Source organism: Peromyscus maniculatus, chromosome 7 (genome assembly GCF_049852395.1).
Source record: "Peromyscus maniculatus bairdii isolate BWxNUB_F1_BW_parent chromosome 7, HU_Pman_BW_mat_3.1, whole genome shotgun sequence".
Classification (NCBI taxonomy): domain Eukaryota; kingdom Metazoa; phylum Chordata; class Mammalia; order Rodentia; family Cricetidae; genus Peromyscus; species Peromyscus maniculatus.
Window position 1 is genome coordinate 96,917,428 of NC_134858.1, and position 19,072 is coordinate 96,936,499.

Sequence of the window (19,072 nt, forward strand, 5' to 3'; positions counted from 1 at the left end):
TATACCAGCTGTGAATGACTATCTAGAATATATAAGGACTCAGGAAGGAACGGTGTCACATGTCTTTAATCCCAACATTCAGGAGGCAGAGGGAGGAGTTCTCTGTGAGTTCCAGGCTAGCTAAGGCTACATAATGAGATCCTTTCTCAAAAAAGCACAACAAAAAACCAAGCCCAAACAGTCTAAATAAGTTGATAAATAGGCTAATTAATGAACAGACTGTTCTCTAAAGATTGAAGTACCAGTGACCTGTAAATAGACAAATAATGGTCAACACCCTTAGCAACCAGGGAAATACAAATTAAAACTACATTGAGATTCTATCTCACCCTAGTCACAATGCCTATCATTAAGACAAGTAACAACAAATGATAATAAGAATTTTGGAGAAAAGAAAACCCTTACTGAAGGGAGTATAAATTAGTCCAGCCACTATAGAAATCAGTATGGAGGTTTCCTCAAAAACCTAAAAATAGAACTAACTTATAACCCAGTTATACTCTTCCTGGGTATATATTCCGAAGACTAGATTCATGATCACAGAGACACTTGTACATCCATGCTTACTGCAGTAGTACTCATAGTCAAGCTATGGAATCAGTCAAAGTGTCCAAGAGATGAGTGAACTAAAAGTGTGTGTGTGCATGCGCATGCATCTTGAAAATTGAAGCCAGACTAGGGGAATAAAGAACAGTGGGGAAGAGGAAAATAAAGATACAGAAGTGAGCATGGTCAAAATACATGGTATACAAAGATGTTCTTGTGAATCTCATCACTTTAATGAATATATGCCAAGAAAAATATCAACTTCAATGATTACTTCTAGATTTTGAAGAACTTACATATTGAGGGGAGACTGGCATCCTCATCACTTAGCTGTAGAGGTCATGCTTAGTTTCATGGAAGGCCAAGGCAGAGGATGAATTACTACATATTTCATGTTCACTAGGAGATGAAATGTTACCAGTAACTGAGACTATTTCCTCTTTGAGGGTTGTTAAGTATCAATGAGTTTGACATTTTGAGCAGATGACCATGTGCTTAGCTATGAGTGTTAGGTTTTGAAAGTGATGTCTTTTTTTTTTTATAAATCTAAGGCACATACTGGTTATAGACCCTATTCTGAGTTTATAGTCTCCCCCATTGCCTGGATGTCTAAACTGACTACGTCATTTGCAATCTAAAAATCATTAAAAAAAAAATCTTAATTTTCATTTGTGATTCTCTGTCTCTGTCTCTCTCTCTGTCTCTCTCTCAATCTCTCTCTCAATCTCTCTGTCTCTCTGTCTCTCTCTGTCTCTCTCTCTCTCTCTCTCTTTGGTTTTTTGAGACAGGGTTTCTCTGTGTAATAGTCCTGGCTGTTCTGGAACTCAGTCTGTAGACCAGGCTGTCCTTGAACTCACAGATATCTGCCTGCTTCTGCCTCCTGAGTGCTGGGATTAAAGGCATGCACCACCGCCGTCCAGCTGTTTTATGGTTCTTTTAAAATATTTACAATATACAATTCTCTTGATTATTATTTTTATCTCAACTTATTATAAGGTAGGCATGGTAGTCCACCGCTATAACTCCAACAATTAGGTGGCTGATAAAATAGGATTGCAAGCTGGAAGCCAGCCTGGGCTATGTAGAAACCTGGTTTCATAAAACCATTGAAATAGAAAATCACATTACTTTATAGAGATTCTTAAAATCTTTATTTATTATGAAGTCTTGAATGCATATAGTTGTCATAGTTTCTTCATTTTATAGGTTTTTCACATTTGTGACATATTAATATTTCTTGCATCAGTTTTTAAACAGCCTTGATGAGATTATTGAATGAAACAACTCAGTGGAGATGGTGACATGGATAATAATAGAACAGTACGTCCTACATGTATAAATATAATTATGGATTTACAATTTGCTTACAGATGAAATGCCAGCACTATAAGAAAAAACGAATGGAGCAAGAAGAGACCATTGCTTCTTTGCAGAAGGATATCTACAGATTCACCAAAGAGGAAGAAGAGCGTGTTATCACTCAAAACAGAGTGTTTGCCTATCTCTGCAAGAGAGTTCCTCACACAGTCTTGGATAAACAGTAATGCCCAGTACATAGGATGATAATAGAACTAGGTTGATTATTTTTCAGCTGATTTTATCTTGTCAGTTCCTTTATCTTTTGCTAGAGAAGTCTCATTTTCTTTTGATTTTTTTCCAGTTTACATGTGTGTGTGTATGTATGTATGTATGTATGCATATGTGTGTGTGTATAAATGTAATTTTTTCTTAGAGTATTTTGAGAAATTTATTTATTTATTTATTTGGTTTTTCAAGACAGGATTTCTCTGTGTAATAGTTCTGGTTGTCCTGGAACTCATTCTGTAGAACAGGCTGGCCAGGAACTCAGAGCTCTGCCTACCTCTGCCTCCCATGTGCTCAGATTAAAGGCATGCACCACCACTGCCCAGCTAAATTTAATTTTTTTTTCATTTTAAATATTTTGTTATTTTAATTATGTGTGTATATGTGTGTGTGTGTGGGGGGGGGTATGTGCGCATGAATGCAAGTGCCCACAGAGGTCAGAGGTGTGAGATCTCCGGAGCTGGGGTTACAGGCAGCTGTAAGCCAACTGATGTAGGTGCTGGGAATTGAACTCAGGTACTCAGGAAGAGCAGTATGTGTTCTTAACCACTGAGCCATCTCTCTAGCCCTAAACTGCACATTTTATTTTATGTGTATGGGCGTTGTGCCTGCATGTATGTATGTGCACCACATATGTGCCTGGTGCTGATATGGTGCCATATCTGCAGTGGCCAGAAGAGGGTGTCAGACACCCCTGGAGCTGAAATTACAGACAGCTGTGAGCCATCATGTAGGTGCTGAGAATCAAATCTGTGTCCTCTGAAAGAGCAACCGGTGCTCTTAACCACTGAACCATCTTTCCAGCTCCTTAATGAATGAATTTAGATATTTTAAAAATATTAACCATGAATGGGTATGGTGGCATATGCCTTTAATCTCAACACTTGAGAGGCAGAGGCAGTTAGATCTTGGAGTTCTAGGCTAGCCAGAGCCATATAGTGAGTCCCTGTCTCAAAAAAAAAAAAAAAAACAAAAAACAAAAAACAAAACAAACAAACAAAAAAACCAACAAAAAAAAACCCCAAATAAACAAATTAAAAAAATGTATCAGTTTTGTTTTTGTGTGTGTGTGTTTGTGTGTGTGTGTTTGTGTGTGTAAGAGAGAGAAGGAAATGGGAGAGGGGAGAGAAAGAGTGTGAGAGCACCTGAGTATATGTATGTGCATCATATGTATGCAGGAGACTTCAGAGATCAGAAGAAGGTGTTGGGTCCCCTGGAACTAGAATTCCAGGCAGTTGTGTGAGCTACCATGTGGGTGCTGGGAATCAAACCCAGGTCCTGTGTAAGAGCAACCAGTACCCTTAACCACTGAGCCTTGGGCAAATATTTCTGTGGCAAATTGCCAGAGGTAGGATTATTGGAGCAGCAAGAATATGTATTTAAAAAAATTGAGACATATTTAAATATAAATTAATATATACGGCTTAGTGTAACACTTGTTTCTGGCAAGAATGATTGAAAAATTTTTAAGTTTGCCAGACAATCTGTACTTACTTTTTAAAAAGATTTTATTTTTACTAATGTGTTTATATTTATTTGAGTTTATGTGCTTGTGAGTGCAAGTATTGCCAGAGACTAGAAGCCTCTGGAGCTGGAGTTATAGAAGGTGCTGGGAACTGAACTTGGGTCCTCTGCAAGAGCAGTATACACTTTATTTCATTTTATTTTATTTTGTTTTAGGGCTGGTGGGATGACTCAGAGGTTGGGAGTGCTTACTGTTCTTGCAGAGAACCTGGGTTCTATTTTCAGCACCCAAATGATGGTTCACAACTGTCTAGCTCCAGGGGATCAGATGCCCTCTTCTGGCCTCCATGTGCACTTGAATACAAATTGTACATACACACATAAATAAGTATTTTTTTTTTCAAGACAGTGTTTCTTTGTTGTAGCCTTTGCTGTCCTGGAACTTGCTCTGTAGGCCAGGCTGGCCTCAGATTCATGCAGATCCACCTGCCTCTGCCTCCCAAGTTCTGGGATTAAAGGCATGTGCCACCACTACCTGGCTAATAAATCTTAAAAATTTTTCTATGTATGAGTGTTTTGCCTATATGTATGTGTATGTACCACATGTGAGCCTGGTCCCTGTGGAGGCCATAAGAAAGTGCTTGATCTCCTGGAATGGAGTTATGCATGATTGTAAGCTACCATGTAGGTACTAGAAATCAAATGGGTCCTCTGAAAGAGCAGCCATTGTTCTTAACTATTGAGCAATCTCTCCAGTCCTGGAGTATGCTCTCTTAACTGCTAAGCTATCTCTCTATTCCCAGTCTGTGCCTACTTTTATCATTATAATTTGAAATTATATAAAAGAATAGTTAATACTACCTTTTGAAAATAATTTAACATGTTTTTTGTTTTTTAGATTGCTTTGTCTAATTGATTACTATGAATCTAAACTTCGAAAATTCCATGCACAAAGGTATAAATAATATAATTTTAAAGTAATTCAGGATGAATATTATCCAGGAACAAATTATGTTCTGGAAGTCTGTATATCATTATGAAATTCTTTTTTAAATGTAATATTTTGTATCCTCCAAGAAGTTCACATATGCATACTGTCTTGGGGTTTGTGATGCTGTGAAGAGCACATGGTGATGGCAGCAGCTCTTATAAGGAAAACATTCAATTGGGGTGGCTCACTTACAGTGTCAGAGGTTCAGTCCATTATCGTCATGGTGGGGAGCATGGCAGCGGGCAGACAGACATGGTGCTGGCTACACCCTGATCAGAAGGCAACAGGAAAGGAAATAGGCTATGACACAGGGAGTATTTTGAGCATAGGAGAACTCAAAGGCCCACCCTAACACTGACACACTTCTTCCAATAAGGTCACACCTACTCCATCAAGGCCATAACAATGTCTCCCTTTGTGGGCCATTTTCTTTCAAACCACCACACATACAGTGTTTTATTTTTGTATTTTTAAATTTTTTTTTGCCTATGGTGTATGTTGGAAATATTTACCCTCCATTTCTTCCCAACAAATTTTGGTTTCCCCTCACATCTTCATGCTGAAATTCTTTTAATAAAGCTCTATAAGACTGTATTTTACTGCTTTGGTAAATAATAAAAGTGTTATTTCCTTTTATTTTGTTGAAGCATTATGTTATTTAGCCACTGGATAGTAAGTACATTCATAAAGTATATAGACATAGTACATTGGCAGAATAAAACCTAGTTATGCAAATTTAATACACCAAAGATAGAATGTCAGTGAAAAATTGGCATATAGCTGGGTGTGGTAGTTCATGCCTGTATTCCTAGCTCCCTGTATAGTAGTTAGAACGTTGAAGAAGTAAAGGAAACAGGATAGCCACAAGTTTGAAGCCAACCTGGGCTACATAGTACATCCCCAGCTGGCTTGAATTAGAGTGAGACCCTGTCCTGATACTGTACTTGGGAAGATGTGTATTAATACTCATGTAAGTAAATGTAAGGCATAATGGTGTGTGCTATAATTGTGAGGCAGGTGGGACAGTGTGTGTGTGGCAAAAGGAGAGAGTAGTGAACGGTAGAGGAACGCGTAAGATTTGCATATAGACTGCAGAGTTTTCAAAAACAGATAAGATAAAGGATTTTTTGGTTAGATGAATACACTAGCAGGAAGAGTAGGTGTATTTAGGAATGCTAAGTAATCTAAGAAGCACAGGGTAGATGAGGTGTGCTGTGCACTGTGTATTGTTACCCAATTTCACTCTACACTTTTTCTTGAAAATTTTTTTAATGAATTGAAAGTACTAGAAGGAATAAACCATATGCACAGTGTATTTTTTTTTTTTTTAGACCTGGAGTGTTCTATTTGTGTTTTGTTTGTTCATTCAAACAAGTGTTTTTCATCGCCTTTGTGTCCCATGACAAAGTTTTCTGGTCCTCACACATTCTAAGTAAGAGTAAACAGAGCACTCTTAAGATTAGGTAGTGCTGTGCTGTGATACTATTTGCTGTAGACCAAGTAGGAAGTTGGGGTTTTTAAATTCACGTTTAAGTTATTAAGAACTTACTAGATTGGCTTAATATTTGCTAGCTGTTGTTTTCTTTAAGGATATATTTCCATAAGATGCAGTGTGTTTGTCTTCCCACAGGCAGTGTAAGGAAGAAGACAGTCAGTCAGAAGAAAAAGACTACGGAAACCTGGATGCCTCACCAAGTTATAAAAGCCTTCTGATGGTATGGAGACAGAGAACTGATGAATACCTTTTTATAAAGCATTTTATAAATCCCCTAGGAGAGTTACTTATTTTACTGTGAATTGCATTGCAGTCATTACAGAATCAACTCAAGGAATCAAAATCCAAGATTGACACACTGTTAGGTGAGAAGCTGAGCCTCCAAAAAGATCTGGAAAACAGGTGAGAGAAACTATTTTTCTTTACCTTGTAGAATATTGGAGGAATGATTCTTGCCCTCTTACTCAAAAACTCAACCCAAGTACTTGACAATCCTGTATTCCTTTTGGTTAGTTGTATTTCATGGCAAATGATGAAAGGAATAGGAATCTTTAGGCAAGCAAAGGAAATGAGAAAATAGGAATCCATGTTGAGGGTAAAACTGGGTAAGAACTTTGAGGAGATTCAGGGTTTTCTTGTGTTTGTGTGTTTATATGTGTGGGTACAAATGTGTGTGCAGTTGGGTGTGCATGTCTATGCTCATGCATGTGGAAACTAGAGGTCAGCCTCAGATGTCATTCCTCGGGATCTGCCCACCTTGTTTTTTGAGACAGGATCACTTCTTGAGACATACCTGGAGCATGCCAATGCCCAGGTTCAATTCCCAGCACCCACATGGCAGCTAACAGCTGTCTGTAACTCCAAGATCTGATACCCTCACACAGACATGCGTGTAAATACCAATTTTATTTGCATACCAATGCAAATAAAAATAAATTATTTTTAAAAAGGATCCCATCTTCCCAGATATGTCTAGGTTTGTGTCAAGCTGACAGAAGCCAGCCATTACAGAGGATGATATATTCACCAGAAACAAGTTACATATTAGCACAAAAGTGAATAAAGACTTTAAATATGAAATTATGCAGAATAAATCAAAATGCCTACCTAGTAAATACCTAAGAATTAAGGATTTTCATAAGGGGCTGGGGAGATGGCTCAAGAGATAAGAGCATTGGCTATTTTCCAGAGGAACAGGGTTTGATTCCCAGAACCCACATGGTAGGTCACAACCATCTGGACTCCAGTTCCTGGCGATCCATTGCTGCCTTCTGGCATCCACAGGTACCAGGCACACATGTATATGGATGCAGGCAAAACACCTATACACATAAAATTTAATTTAAAAGTAATTTTAATGTTTATTGATAACACAACAAGATTTATTTTTTGTTTGCTAAATATTTTTATTCTTTTCAATAAATTTAATGTATTTATCATGATTTCTTCTTTACAGGCCCACAGAACATGAATTAAGACTTTATAAACAGCAGGTGAAGAAACTGGAAAAAGCCCTTAAGAAAAGCATCAAGTAATTACATTTTGTCAAAGTTATAGCTTATAGTTGGGTCCTGTATTTTCTTATTTGTTTTTATGTCTGTGCGCTGTTGTGTATTATAATAAAGCAGCCTTGGCTTGGAATTGCCAGACTGATGAGAGATGTGATAATTATAAGTATTTTTGAGCCAGGCATGCTAGCATGAACCCATAAATTCCAGCACTGTGGAGGCCGAGCAGGAGGATCACAAATATGAGGCTAGCCTGGGCTATGGAGCAAAGCTCTGTCTCAAAAAAACAAACATAAACAATAAAAAGGGCTATTTCTGATTCTAACAGTTTAAAAGCCATTTGGGTTTGGCTTTATTTTTATGTTATATATTCTTGAGAATTTCATGCATTCAGATATTGAAATACAATCATATACATTATTCCCCCTTTACAACTCCCTTCTCCTTCATGTGTCCCCCAACTAACTTTGTGCTTTAAAAAAACAAAACAAAACAAAACAAAACCTGCTAAGTCCAGTTGGTGGTACCTATATGGGCATGGGTTTGGTTTGTCCACTGAAGCATGGAATCTTCTTGTTGTCCACATCCTCAAAAGGAATGATTCTCTCCCCAGAATCCTAACTACCAGTAGCAGTAAGAGGTGGGGCCTGGAGATCCTCTAGCTTGTCTATGCTGGACTCTTGTCTGGCTTAATTTTATAACCACAGGTGCTTTGAGTTCCTAACTGATCATGTCCAGAATAGAGAATTTCACAGCACCTCTCCATCATCGCCTGGCTCTTCCATTCTTTCTGCCTTGTTCCTGGAGTGTGGGAGTGTGTGATAGGGCTGGGCATTCAGTCTCTTATTCTCAGCACTTTGGCCAGTTATGTTTCTCTCCATTGACTGCTGCCAACTACCAAAAGAAACTACTTTGGTCAAAGCTGAACGCATCCCAGTTTTATAGGTATAAACATAGATATTTAGACAGCATTTTGACAGCAAGATCATTTATCAAAATAACAATGACAGGCTCTACCCTAAGGCCTATGACTCCTGAGTCATGGACTTTTGATAAGGATTAAAGTATTAGGCATGAAGTTACCTCTTGTGGAACAGGCCTCAAATCCAACCAGGAAGCTGTTATCCCATGCCACTGTTGAACCAGCAGACTTATCTTCCCTGGTAGGTCAGTGCTGCATCATTCAAGGCCCAGCACTGGTTAGCACTGACGTCGTCTCTTTTTCAGAAGCCTACATAGCACCTGTGGCTCTATGAAAGCTAGCCTGCATTAGGAAGTTTCCTGGTTGGTCTGAGCTTTTTCTGTATGTCCTGCAGTCAAAATGTATTGTGTCTTCAGCAGGAGGGTTTTTAGGATCTTGCCAAATAGTTTAGTGAGTAACCAGGGGCTATGAGCATAGCCTGTGTTGTTTTGGAGGCCTCTAGGTCCTCTCCCTGACCATTAATTCCTAGAAAGTATCCCATGTCTTCTAAGAATACACCCATGTATTCCAAGAGTGTCATGGTCCACCCATGCAGGGTATTTCCATTTAAAAAAATTTTAAGTTGTAATTTCAAACCAGCTAGTAGGCTTCCAAAAGGCTTTTTCATACAGCTTTAGTTTTAGTTAACTTGTTTTCTCTTTAACCCTACCTCCATCCCTACCTGACCCCTTAACACTCAGTAATTCCTCTCTTCTTTTATTTCACATATAATCCTTTTGTCCCTCCAATTTTAAAAACTGGGTTGTAAGGTAGTAGACTTCCATATGTGTTTTCATGTACCCTTTACTTGGGTCAGCCTTCCTCTCTAGCTCCTTGGCACTCCCATATGTGTGCCCCTCCCTGATGAAGCCTGTGTGCCCCCATTATTCCACCTCTCTACTTTCATTTCACCTATGATCTACTGTCTTCTTTCCATTAATGTGTTTCCTTCAAAAGACACCTTTCTAGTTTTCTGGCTTCCACTTACATTTCAAGTTAAATACACAGAAGGTTTGAAGTTAGGAACTGCATATGAGACAGAACATATAACACTTGTCTGCCGGGTGGTGGTGGTGCACGCCTTTAATCCCAGCACTCGGGAGGCAGAGCCAGGCGGATCTCTGTGAGTTCGAGGCCAGCCTGGGCTACCAAGTGAGTTCCAGGAAAGGCGCAAAGCTGCACAGAGAAACCCTGTCTCGAAAAACCAAAAAAAAACAAAAACAAAAACAAAAAAACACTTGTCTTTCTGGGCCTGGCTTGACTTTATATTCACCTCAACTGAATAAAGAAAAATAGGAAGAAAAGAAAAGAAAAAGATTGTAATAGAAAATTATCGCTAGAACTGGAAGAAATTGCAGATAGCAGAATCTATTTATTAGAGCTAGTCACAATATGAAAATTTTTATGCTAATTTTTGTGCTAAGAATTGAACTTAGGGCCTTGAGCATGCTAGGGTAAATGCTGTACCACTGAGGTGCCTCCCCAGCAAGATCTGAAAATCTTAGTAAGTTTTGTTACTTAAAAACTAAAAGTACCAGAAAAACACACAGTGTACCAACCTATCTACCATCTTTTTGTTGTTGTTGTTTTGTTTGTTTTTTTTGAGACAGGGTTTCTCTGTGTAGTTTTGGTGCTTTTCCTGGATCTCGCTCTGTAGACCAGGCTGAGCTCGAACTCACAAAGATCTACCTGGCTCTGCCTCCCGAGAGCTGGGATTAAAGGCATGAACCACCGCTGCCCGGCCCTATCTACCACCTTTAACTCTTTTTTCCTGCTTTGAAAAGTGAGGTCTCGGGGGTATTTCAAAATGATTTCAAGTAGTGATTCTATTTCCTTAAGATTATCTATGTGTATTCTTTGATTCAAAAGACTAGGACTTAAAGTAATTTGTGACGCTTTGGGATGGATTATTTTGAAAGCTGTTAGTATCTGCATTAAATTTGCTAATTCACCTGTGTTATTAGTGTATATTGTTTCAGTTTCATTTCCAGTGATAGCTGCTCTTTCTGCTCTTCATGGTACACTGTCACAGGGAAAAGGCAAACAAGGCAAGGAGAGAGTCATCGTGTATCTATTTACATTAAGGTTGGGGAGAAAAACTAAACAGAAGTCTAGGGGAAGGTTTGGAAAGGTTACATTTATTCAGTAAATATCCTTTCCTCCTGTTGCTTGGTGATCTGGCTTCCCAGGAGTACTTCCTAGTATCTATGGCATTCTAGACATTGGAGTTACAATGCCAAATAAAAAAGGTCCCTGACCTTGTGGAGATGGCATGAAGGGAGGATGATCATGAAAGAATGGACAAATAAGACAATTTCAATACAGCATAAATACAATAATAATGGTGGTGATAATAAGGGCTAGAGGGATGGGTTCAGTGTGTAGAAGCACCATACACCTTATTATGGTGTGTAGCAGTAGAGTTGTTCTTTCACCAATTAAATAATTGAAAGGTGGTAAAGGATTCAAAGTGTAGCAGAGCTAATGTTTTTATCAAAGCAAAAGTAGCAGGTGAGAACAGACTCTTCAAAAGGAGAGGTCCTGGAGTCTGGAGTCTGCAGGCTATCTTTGGTAGTGCTTGCTCTTTTGTATTGAGTCAATTAGCACCTCCATTACCAGTTTGGCTGGAAGTCTCTGACAACACAGGATGGTTTTCAGCTCAGGAATTGGGTGATGGACTTCCATTAGTTGGGGCTCTGGATCCACAAGGTATTGAGACATTGCCCATGTACCTTATACTCTCTGCACATGTCTTCACAAGTACCTGTTCTCTGATGTGAGGCATACTGGAATAGAAAAGTTAATTTTTGGCTGTGGCCCCTCCTCTACAATATCCAACATCCATTTTAGGATATGCCAATCTAACATTATCCAGGGCTCCTCTTCCCTCACTGTCTACCTAACAAGGGAACTACCTAACTCCTACTTTCTTCATTACCTGTTCTCAGGAGGGGATTGGTCATTGCTGCTTCCAGCTGACAGAATGGGCAGAGTTATAAAGCAGCAGTCAGGGTCCCTCCAGAGGAGACCTATCTAGGAGCCCATAGCAGAAAGTTCCATGTAGTGGTGGATCATCCTTTGTTTTAGTTCCTGGTGGTGATAGCTTTCTTTTGTTGTCCTATGTTCATGGTATTTGTGGTGGCATCTAAAATCTATATTAAGTAAGATTAAGAGCATTATAATGAAGCATCCATTGTATCTCAGGTAAGGTCATTGATAAGGGAAATATACATGATAGCTAGCCCCAGAACCTTGGCGTGGTTGGTCATGGGTGGGTGTTAGAGTAGTTAAAAAATCATCTGGAAGTAAAGCAGAGTGATTTTAGGAGTCATCCTGAATTATGGGACAAGTGCACCACAAACTAAGGCAGGTGCAACAAGACCAGTGAGATACAAATGAAAAGCTACAGCAACAGTGGTACCTGTACGTGCTGCTGTTTTGCACTCAAATGAGTTTATCTTTAGTTGGAAGGTGATTGAAGAGCAGCTTAAGGTCCCCCAGTGGCTCTCAGGAGTAACTGGAATGAGGTAGTCTTGGTCTCAGGATCCACTGCTAGCTTAGAAGTATCAGGAGAGGCAGTCTAAGGCTTGAGACTCATGTGAGGGATCCATGCGTTCTGTCCTGCTGTTCATAGGTGAGGATAGAATAACAGGATATGGGTGAGCGAGACATCTATTGTCATCAAGAGTTTTAACTAAGTCCCCAGGGTAGAAGGGAGATCTCTGTTGTTTCTCTTGAGAGAACCCATCTTGAAGTTCTTGACAGTATTTTCTGGGATTTTGCTAACTGGATAACATGGGAAATTAGCTTGGCCATTTCTGGGTTCAGCACCAAAGCACTGGTAAGAAATGGCCTGCCATATAGTGCCTCAAAGAGGGTTTAATTTTAATTATAGTGATGAGCCCATCCCTAGCTTCTGGTATTAAAGAATATTGCCTTTGATGCATAAAATGGAAAGGGTCTCTAAAATGAATGACCATAGGAATGATGGTCCTAGCCTTCCCTAATAATTCCCCATTTGTCCATGCTGTTTGAACAATTTGGATTCTATTAGCAGCAGACAATAATGTTGTCTTGGGGAAAGAAGTTTTACTTTGACTTTGGCCAGGAGATCTCTTTCTAAAGAGCAGCAGGAGTTTGGGGGATTACTAAAAAGAAGTGACAGGCAAGAGGTTGGGTAGATAATGCTTAAAGGGCTGGCTCAATAATCCCCAACTAATAGCTTTTTTTTTTGGAGGGGGGGGATCAGAGATGAGAAAGAATGGGAGGACTAAGAATTTTGGGTTCCTGTGTTAATGAATTGATTTGACCTTCCTCCATTGTAAAGAGTTCCCAGGACTCTTCAAGCTGGATTGATCCTTATTGATTGGGAGGGCATCTAATCTAGTGATCACCCTTACAAAGAGGTCCTGGGGGAGGCTTTTGTCTCTGAGAGCATTGTCAGGAAATAGCCTTCCTGCCTGCATAAGAAATGCATTCCTAACATACCTACTTGTGTTTCTTGAGGATTCACCTGCATGGCTATCAGCAGTTTCCCATGATGTTTATCCTTTTTGTATTTCCTCTTGGTCCCATTTATAAGAAAATTAATGTAGTAGTTTGGATGAAAGTATCCAATGGCTTGTCTGATTCAATCACCAATTTTTGGAGTTATATATATGGCTAATGAAGTCAGGCATTTATCATTTTGGATGATCTCTGCCTGTGATCCTGGTTCTATATTAGTATATATTTTATAGTCTCTTGAAATCTTTGGAAGAGCATCATGGGGATCTCCTTTCCTTCTAACATACTGTAGTCAGTTGGGAATAATTTTAGGGCTTAATTGCTGACTTTCTGAGACTTTCTAGGCTGCAGTAAAAGAGCGTCCTTAAATCCATTCATTCCTCTGATCCTCTGGATTGAATTTAGGATTGGATTAGAACTGCCTCATCACCAGTGGGAAAGTTGAGGGATATCATTCTTTCTGTGGAGGTATAAAAGTCATTCCCAGCATGGATGTCCTAATCTATCACTCATCTCTCAAGAAATGTTACAGTTTGTTCTAACAACAGCATGCCAAATCATAAAGTTGGTTTACTCGTCAAAGGTTTGGACATACTGAACGGAGCCATCAATAAAGCTCCCCAGGTCTCTTTTAGTTCAGACAGAGAAAAGGAGCCATGCACATAGGTTGTCCCAGATTTCCCTCTGTAGATCTGCCTAATTGAAAACATCTCTTGTGGAAGAAAAGGGGGCAATGTACTGTGGCTGGCCACCAGGGGGACAGTATTTCCACACTGGGGAGGGGTCTGGTCTCTCTAAAGGGCTGCAGATTGGGATGAGTAGTCAGAAGACTTGAAGGGGTGGAAACAGTCATGTTGGGCAGTTCATGAGTTTGGGGATTTGGATACTTTGTAGGAGGTTAAGACTTGTTTCTTGCCCTCTGGCTCCTTTTTGGACTAGAACATTCCATAGCTAAAGTATAGGGTACATTTTACATGATTGGGCTGATTTAGGTGATCCTTCAAGTAATAGGACAATTTAACCTACGGGATCTCAGTTCTTTTTCTCTCTTGCTTGCAAAACAGATTGAGTGGAGTGATGGTATTGTAGTTTAAACTGCCTCTGGAGGCCAGGATTCCCAGTCACTTAGTTAGGCCTGGGTAAGGGAACCTTTTCCTTAAGACTCTGAGGGTCAGTCTTATCCAGTTTTTTAGGAAACACAGCAGGGAAGAATTTGATGTGATTTTGGATAGGGTCAAATCCATCTGAAAGCAACAGCAAAATGGGAACATTCCTCAGAGACACCTCTCTTCTAACTCTGCCCTGTGCCTGGAGGGATGCCTCTGGCCTAGGAGACCCCTCATGTTTTTAGAAATTACTTCTAACTTGTGATCTATTGGAAGGAACTTTTCCAGGGACAGTATGGATTACATTTTATATAATGCATATTTAAAGTTTGCATACATGTGCATGAACACATATGAGTAAAAAGAGGTTTGGGGGAGGCCGGCTGGATCATTAGCTTAAGTATTTTAATCTATCTAAGAAAGCATTTTTTTTTTTAATCATCTTGACTTTTTTCCCCTTCTTTAGATTACAAGAGATTATTGGTCAAAAAAAGGTTGATGACATGGAGAAAAAAGATGAGCCCCCCAAAGACAGCCGTCAACAGGCTCTAATTGATCAGAGATACTTTCAGGTATTGAATAGCTGATGAAGAGACTGGTGTTTGTGATGATTTTTTGTTTTACTGCAGTATAATTCATTATCATTTGGTGAGAAATATTTGTACAGACAGCTCTTGGGATCTGTGATGCTTACAGATGCCTAAATCTGTAAAATCCCTTATGTAATGGCATTGTGTTGTAGCTTAAATGTGAAATGTCCCCTATAGGTTCATGTGTTTGAACATGTGATCTCCAGCCATTTAGAAAGGTTGTGGAGCCTTTAGGAGGTCAAGCCTTGCTGGAGTCCCTGGGATCAGGCCTTGAAATTTGATAGCTTGGCTCCACTTCTTGTTTACTCTTTACTTCCTGAGTATGGATGCAGTCTCCAGCTCTCGCCACCATGCCTTCCCTGCCTGCTGCCATGTTTTTCCATGGACTGTATCCCTCTGGAACTGTGAGCGAAAAAGAAACTCTCCCATAAGCTGCTTTTTACAGGGTATTTCATCCCAGCAACAGAAAACTTAAGACACATAGTGCAAGTAAATTGGTTGCAAAAAGTGAGTTTTGCAACTCTGTGTGTTTGGTGTCCCGGGTTTTGGCACCAACAAAACCCGGGACACCAAATTTTTTAAGTAAATTGGTTGCAACAACTCTGAGGGAAGGTGTCCCAACTACCTGGGGAGTCAGGCAACACCTTGAGCTGCTTAGGACATCTCTGACGGGTGGAACTGCAAGGAGACAGTTCAGCCCTGGAGGGTTAGGTTCCTGGACACCTTGAGCTTCTCAGAACAACAGCTCTGCCCTGAAGGTATCCCGGACACCTGGAGCTGTTTAGTACAGCTCTGACAGCTGGAACTGCAAAGAAGCAGCCCAACCCTGGAAGGGAAATTTTTCTGACTTTTTGGGAGAGTCAGGCCTAGAACTGCTTCAGCAGGGAAGGGTATCCTGACTCTTCTGGGAAAGTCAAGGTATACCTGGTGTGATGGGGGATCTTCTCCTGGAGAGCCTCTACAGCTGAGCTTTGCTCAGCCCCCACTTAAGGGGGCTTCCTAGCAGAGAGCTCTGCTTCTCCGGCCTAAGATGTTGCTTCTTTTGCTTCACTCTGGGGAAGGGGAAGCCCCTGCAGAAATGTAGCAATCTCCTCTGGCTCCCAAGAAAAGTGTTATTTTTCAGCTCTTTCTTGCTGTGTCCACTGAGAAGATCTCAGCAAAGATCTTCTGTTCAGCTCCTCCTTGTTCTGCTCTTTCAGCTCTCCCTTTTTTTGTCCACTGAAGGATGTCCCAGCAAGGATCTTCTCTATGCCAGTGAATGAAGATCTTCACACTCAAAACTCTTTTGAGAAAGAGATTTATTTGGGAAGGAGGATTCCAGGAGAGTAGCTGCCTCTACCAGGGTGGAGAGAACAGCCTTTTTTTCTAACTGACCAGGCAGGGCAGTTTACACAGGAATTCTTGGGGGTAGAGTCAACCCTTGGCCCAGGGTTCTACTATCCTGCTCTGTGATTGGCTGGTTTCACAAGTCAGTTGGCCAGGGGCAGAGATGGCTCTGATCTGACTGAGCCAAACTCTATTTCTTTCTGCCCTGATCTGGGCTATCTTTCCCTAGTTCTGGGCTCCAGGGTCAGGGTGCGTTTTTTTAGCCAACCCCTTTTCCCTAAACATAGTATTTTCCTATAACCCACACACATCTTCTCTATAATAACTACTGTTATAATAACTATAATAGTACAGTGTAAACACTATGTAACTATATTGTTTAAGATTTTTATAATTCTTTACTCTCCCAATTTAAGCTATTTGCCCTTTTATTGTTCCACTTGTTGTTGGTGGTATTATTATGTAAGTGAATCTTCAAATCTTTGCATGTCTTTGATTTGGTTGAAATTATCTATGTGATGTAAAAAAATAACCTACTGGTTTTATAGACAGTTTATTGAATAGATGAGCAATTAAATCTAGTAGTTTATTGTATGAAGTTAGCTTGCACTTAAACATTTTTTGGTTCCCCATAGGTTTTTGTCTGTCTGTCTCTTTGTCTGTCTGTCTGAGACAGGGTTTCTCTCTGAAGTTCTGGGCTGTCCTGAAACTTGCTATGTAGACCAGGCTGGCCTCAAACTCACAGATATACATCTGCCTCTGCCTCCCAAATGCTGGGATTAAAGGTGTGCACCACCATACTTGGCCATAGGCATTAAAATTTGAATTTAATGACTAACATTTTAAGCACTAAGAGTGTATTTTTAAAGTCCTTTAGCTCCTCGTGTCAGTTAGCAGAGCAGAAGTACATATGAGCGTGTGCCCTTTGATGAGCCACTTTTCCCACCCGTCCTTGCCTTGCTCAGTCATGCTTGTTCTACTTGCCTTCTGTACACATTGCAGTCGGCAGTCCCAGACAAGTGTTTCCCTCTAGTTTGCTGACACGACATTTTTGTCATATGTCATTTTCTGTTCATGCATACATTTCTTTCTGGATTCTGTAGTCTGTCCCATTCCTTTAGTGATTCCAAGCTCTTCTGCAGCTTTATAGTAGGGTTTTATATTAATGTGAATAAATTAAAAAATTTTGAGCCCATTTGCTCTTCTGGATGAACATATATTAAAATAAAATCCCATTAGGATGCATTGAAATGTGATTTTTTATTAATATTTGAGAAATGATAATTTATAATTTTTAAAAATATTTTTATTTTATAATTAACTTAATTTCACATATCAGCCACGAATTCCCCCGTCCTCCCTCCTCCAACCCCCTGGCCCTCCCCCCAATCCACCCTCCATTCCCATCTCCTCCAAGGCAAGGTCTCCCCTGGGGAGTCAGCCCAGCCTGGTAGACTCAGCTGAGGTAGGTCCAGTCCCCTCCTCCCTATATCAAGGCTGAGCAAAGTGTCCCAGCATAGGCCTCAGGCTCCAAAAAGCCAGCCCATACACTAAGGACAGGTCCCTGTTCCACTGCCTGGGGGCCTGCCAAACAGTTCAAGCTAGTCAACTGTCTCACTTATCCAGAGGGCCTGGTCCAGTTCCATGGGGGTTCCTCTGCCATTGGTTCACAGTTCATGCATTTCCACTAGTTTGGCTATTTGTCCCTGTGCTTTTTCCAATCATGGTCTCAATATCTCTTGTTCATACAATCTCTCCTCTCTCTCGCCGATTGGACTCCCGGAGCTCCACCTGGGGCTCGGCCATGGATCTCTGCATCAACTTCCATCAGACACTGGATGAGAGTTCTATCATGACAGCCAGGGTGTTCGGCCATCCGAACACCAGAGCAGGTCAGCTCAGGCACTCTCTCGACCATTGCCAGTAGTCTACAGTGGAGGTATCTTTGTGGATTTCTGGAGACTGTTGGTTCAGCTGTAAAGAGTGAGCCAAGCTAGGAAAATGTTAGCAGCTACTGGATTGTATATGTCGGCTTGATTGGGCTATACATTGCCCAGATACTTGGTTAAACAGCGTGCCAATGAGTGAATTGGTAGACGATAGATTGTCCTCCTATGGTAGGTGGATTTCATCTAATCGCTTACAGAACAAAAAGGCCCAGGGGGGATTTCTAATGCATGCTTTTAACATGCTTTGTTTGGTTTTGGTTAGTTCTCCTACCTTTAGATTTGAACCAAAATTTCAGACTTCTAGGGCTTTGGGACTACAGTTCTGGGTCTCCTCTCAAATTGTTGACTGATAGTCATGGGGTTCCATTAATTTCATGAGCCAATTCCTTATATGAAATCTTTTTTTAAAAATATAGCCATCTCTCTCATATGTGTGTATTGCATTTGATCCTTCAAGAAATTACACAGCGTCCCCTTATCTATACACAGGAATACACTTTATGTTGGTGTTGTTTCTCTGGCAAAGCCTAGAACACTGTTTAACATACACACTAAAGTTTTTGTTTAAGATGTTGGTTGTTGTTTGTTTAATTTTGTTTTGAGACAAGGTTTTACTATGTAGTCCTGGCTGGTTTGGAACTTGCTAGCCAAGCTATACTTGAACTCCCAAAGATTCTCTTACCTCTGTCTCTGGAGTGCTATGATTAAGGGCATGTGCCACCATGCCTGGCTTATTTTAAATGTTTTATAATGAAAAGTTGGGCGGTTTAAAACAATCCATTCAAACCTCAGTCAAAAAGTATTCTAGCTTATTCATACCTAACCTGTTCTATGGTGTGGCCAAGGGGTGTGATCTGCTTGTTCTCATCACTCCATTGTTTCTTCTGGTCCCTACTAGTTTGGCATTTCAAGGAGTGGCAGTCAAGGGTAGATGGTGGGTGAGAAGAGAGTTTGAAGGTGCCTTTCTTTCTTTCTGGTGCTGCTATATTATAGCGCCGGTGCCCTTGGTGGGGCTGACGTCCAACTACGGCCTCTGCTTTTCTTTC

General features: G+C 40.4%; 2 protein-coding genes across 13 annotated transcripts in view; one reads left to right on the forward strand and one right to left on the reverse strand.

Moving 5' to 3' along the window:
* LOC102906586 (fas apoptotic inhibitory molecule 1) overlaps positions 1 to 19,072 on the reverse strand; it is a 79,451-nt gene that overhangs the window by 44,874 nt on the left and 15,505 nt on the right. The gene's annotated exons all lie outside the window — the stretch shown is intronic.
* The window catches only part of Cep70 (centrosomal protein 70), an 85,124-nt gene that overhangs the window by 33,089 nt on the left and 32,963 nt on the right, over positions 1 to 19,072 (forward strand). For all 12 annotated transcript variants that reach the window (XR_013052899.1, XM_076576886.1, XM_076576888.1 and 9 more), the window contains 6 exons: positions 1,917 to 2,086; positions 4,493 to 4,549; positions 6,216 to 6,300; positions 6,394 to 6,482; positions 7,537 to 7,611; positions 14,628 to 14,733. Coding sequence is in view for 11 of the 12 variants with exons in the window: in XM_076576886.1 (XP_076433001.1) it covers positions 1,917 to 2,086; positions 4,493 to 4,549; positions 6,216 to 6,300; positions 6,394 to 6,482; positions 7,537 to 7,611; positions 14,628 to 14,733 (582 nt within the window). In the remaining variant the exon portion in view is untranslated. The remainder of the gene's footprint in view (positions 1 to 1,916; positions 2,087 to 4,492; positions 4,550 to 6,215; positions 6,301 to 6,393; positions 6,483 to 7,536; positions 7,612 to 14,627; positions 14,734 to 19,072) is intronic.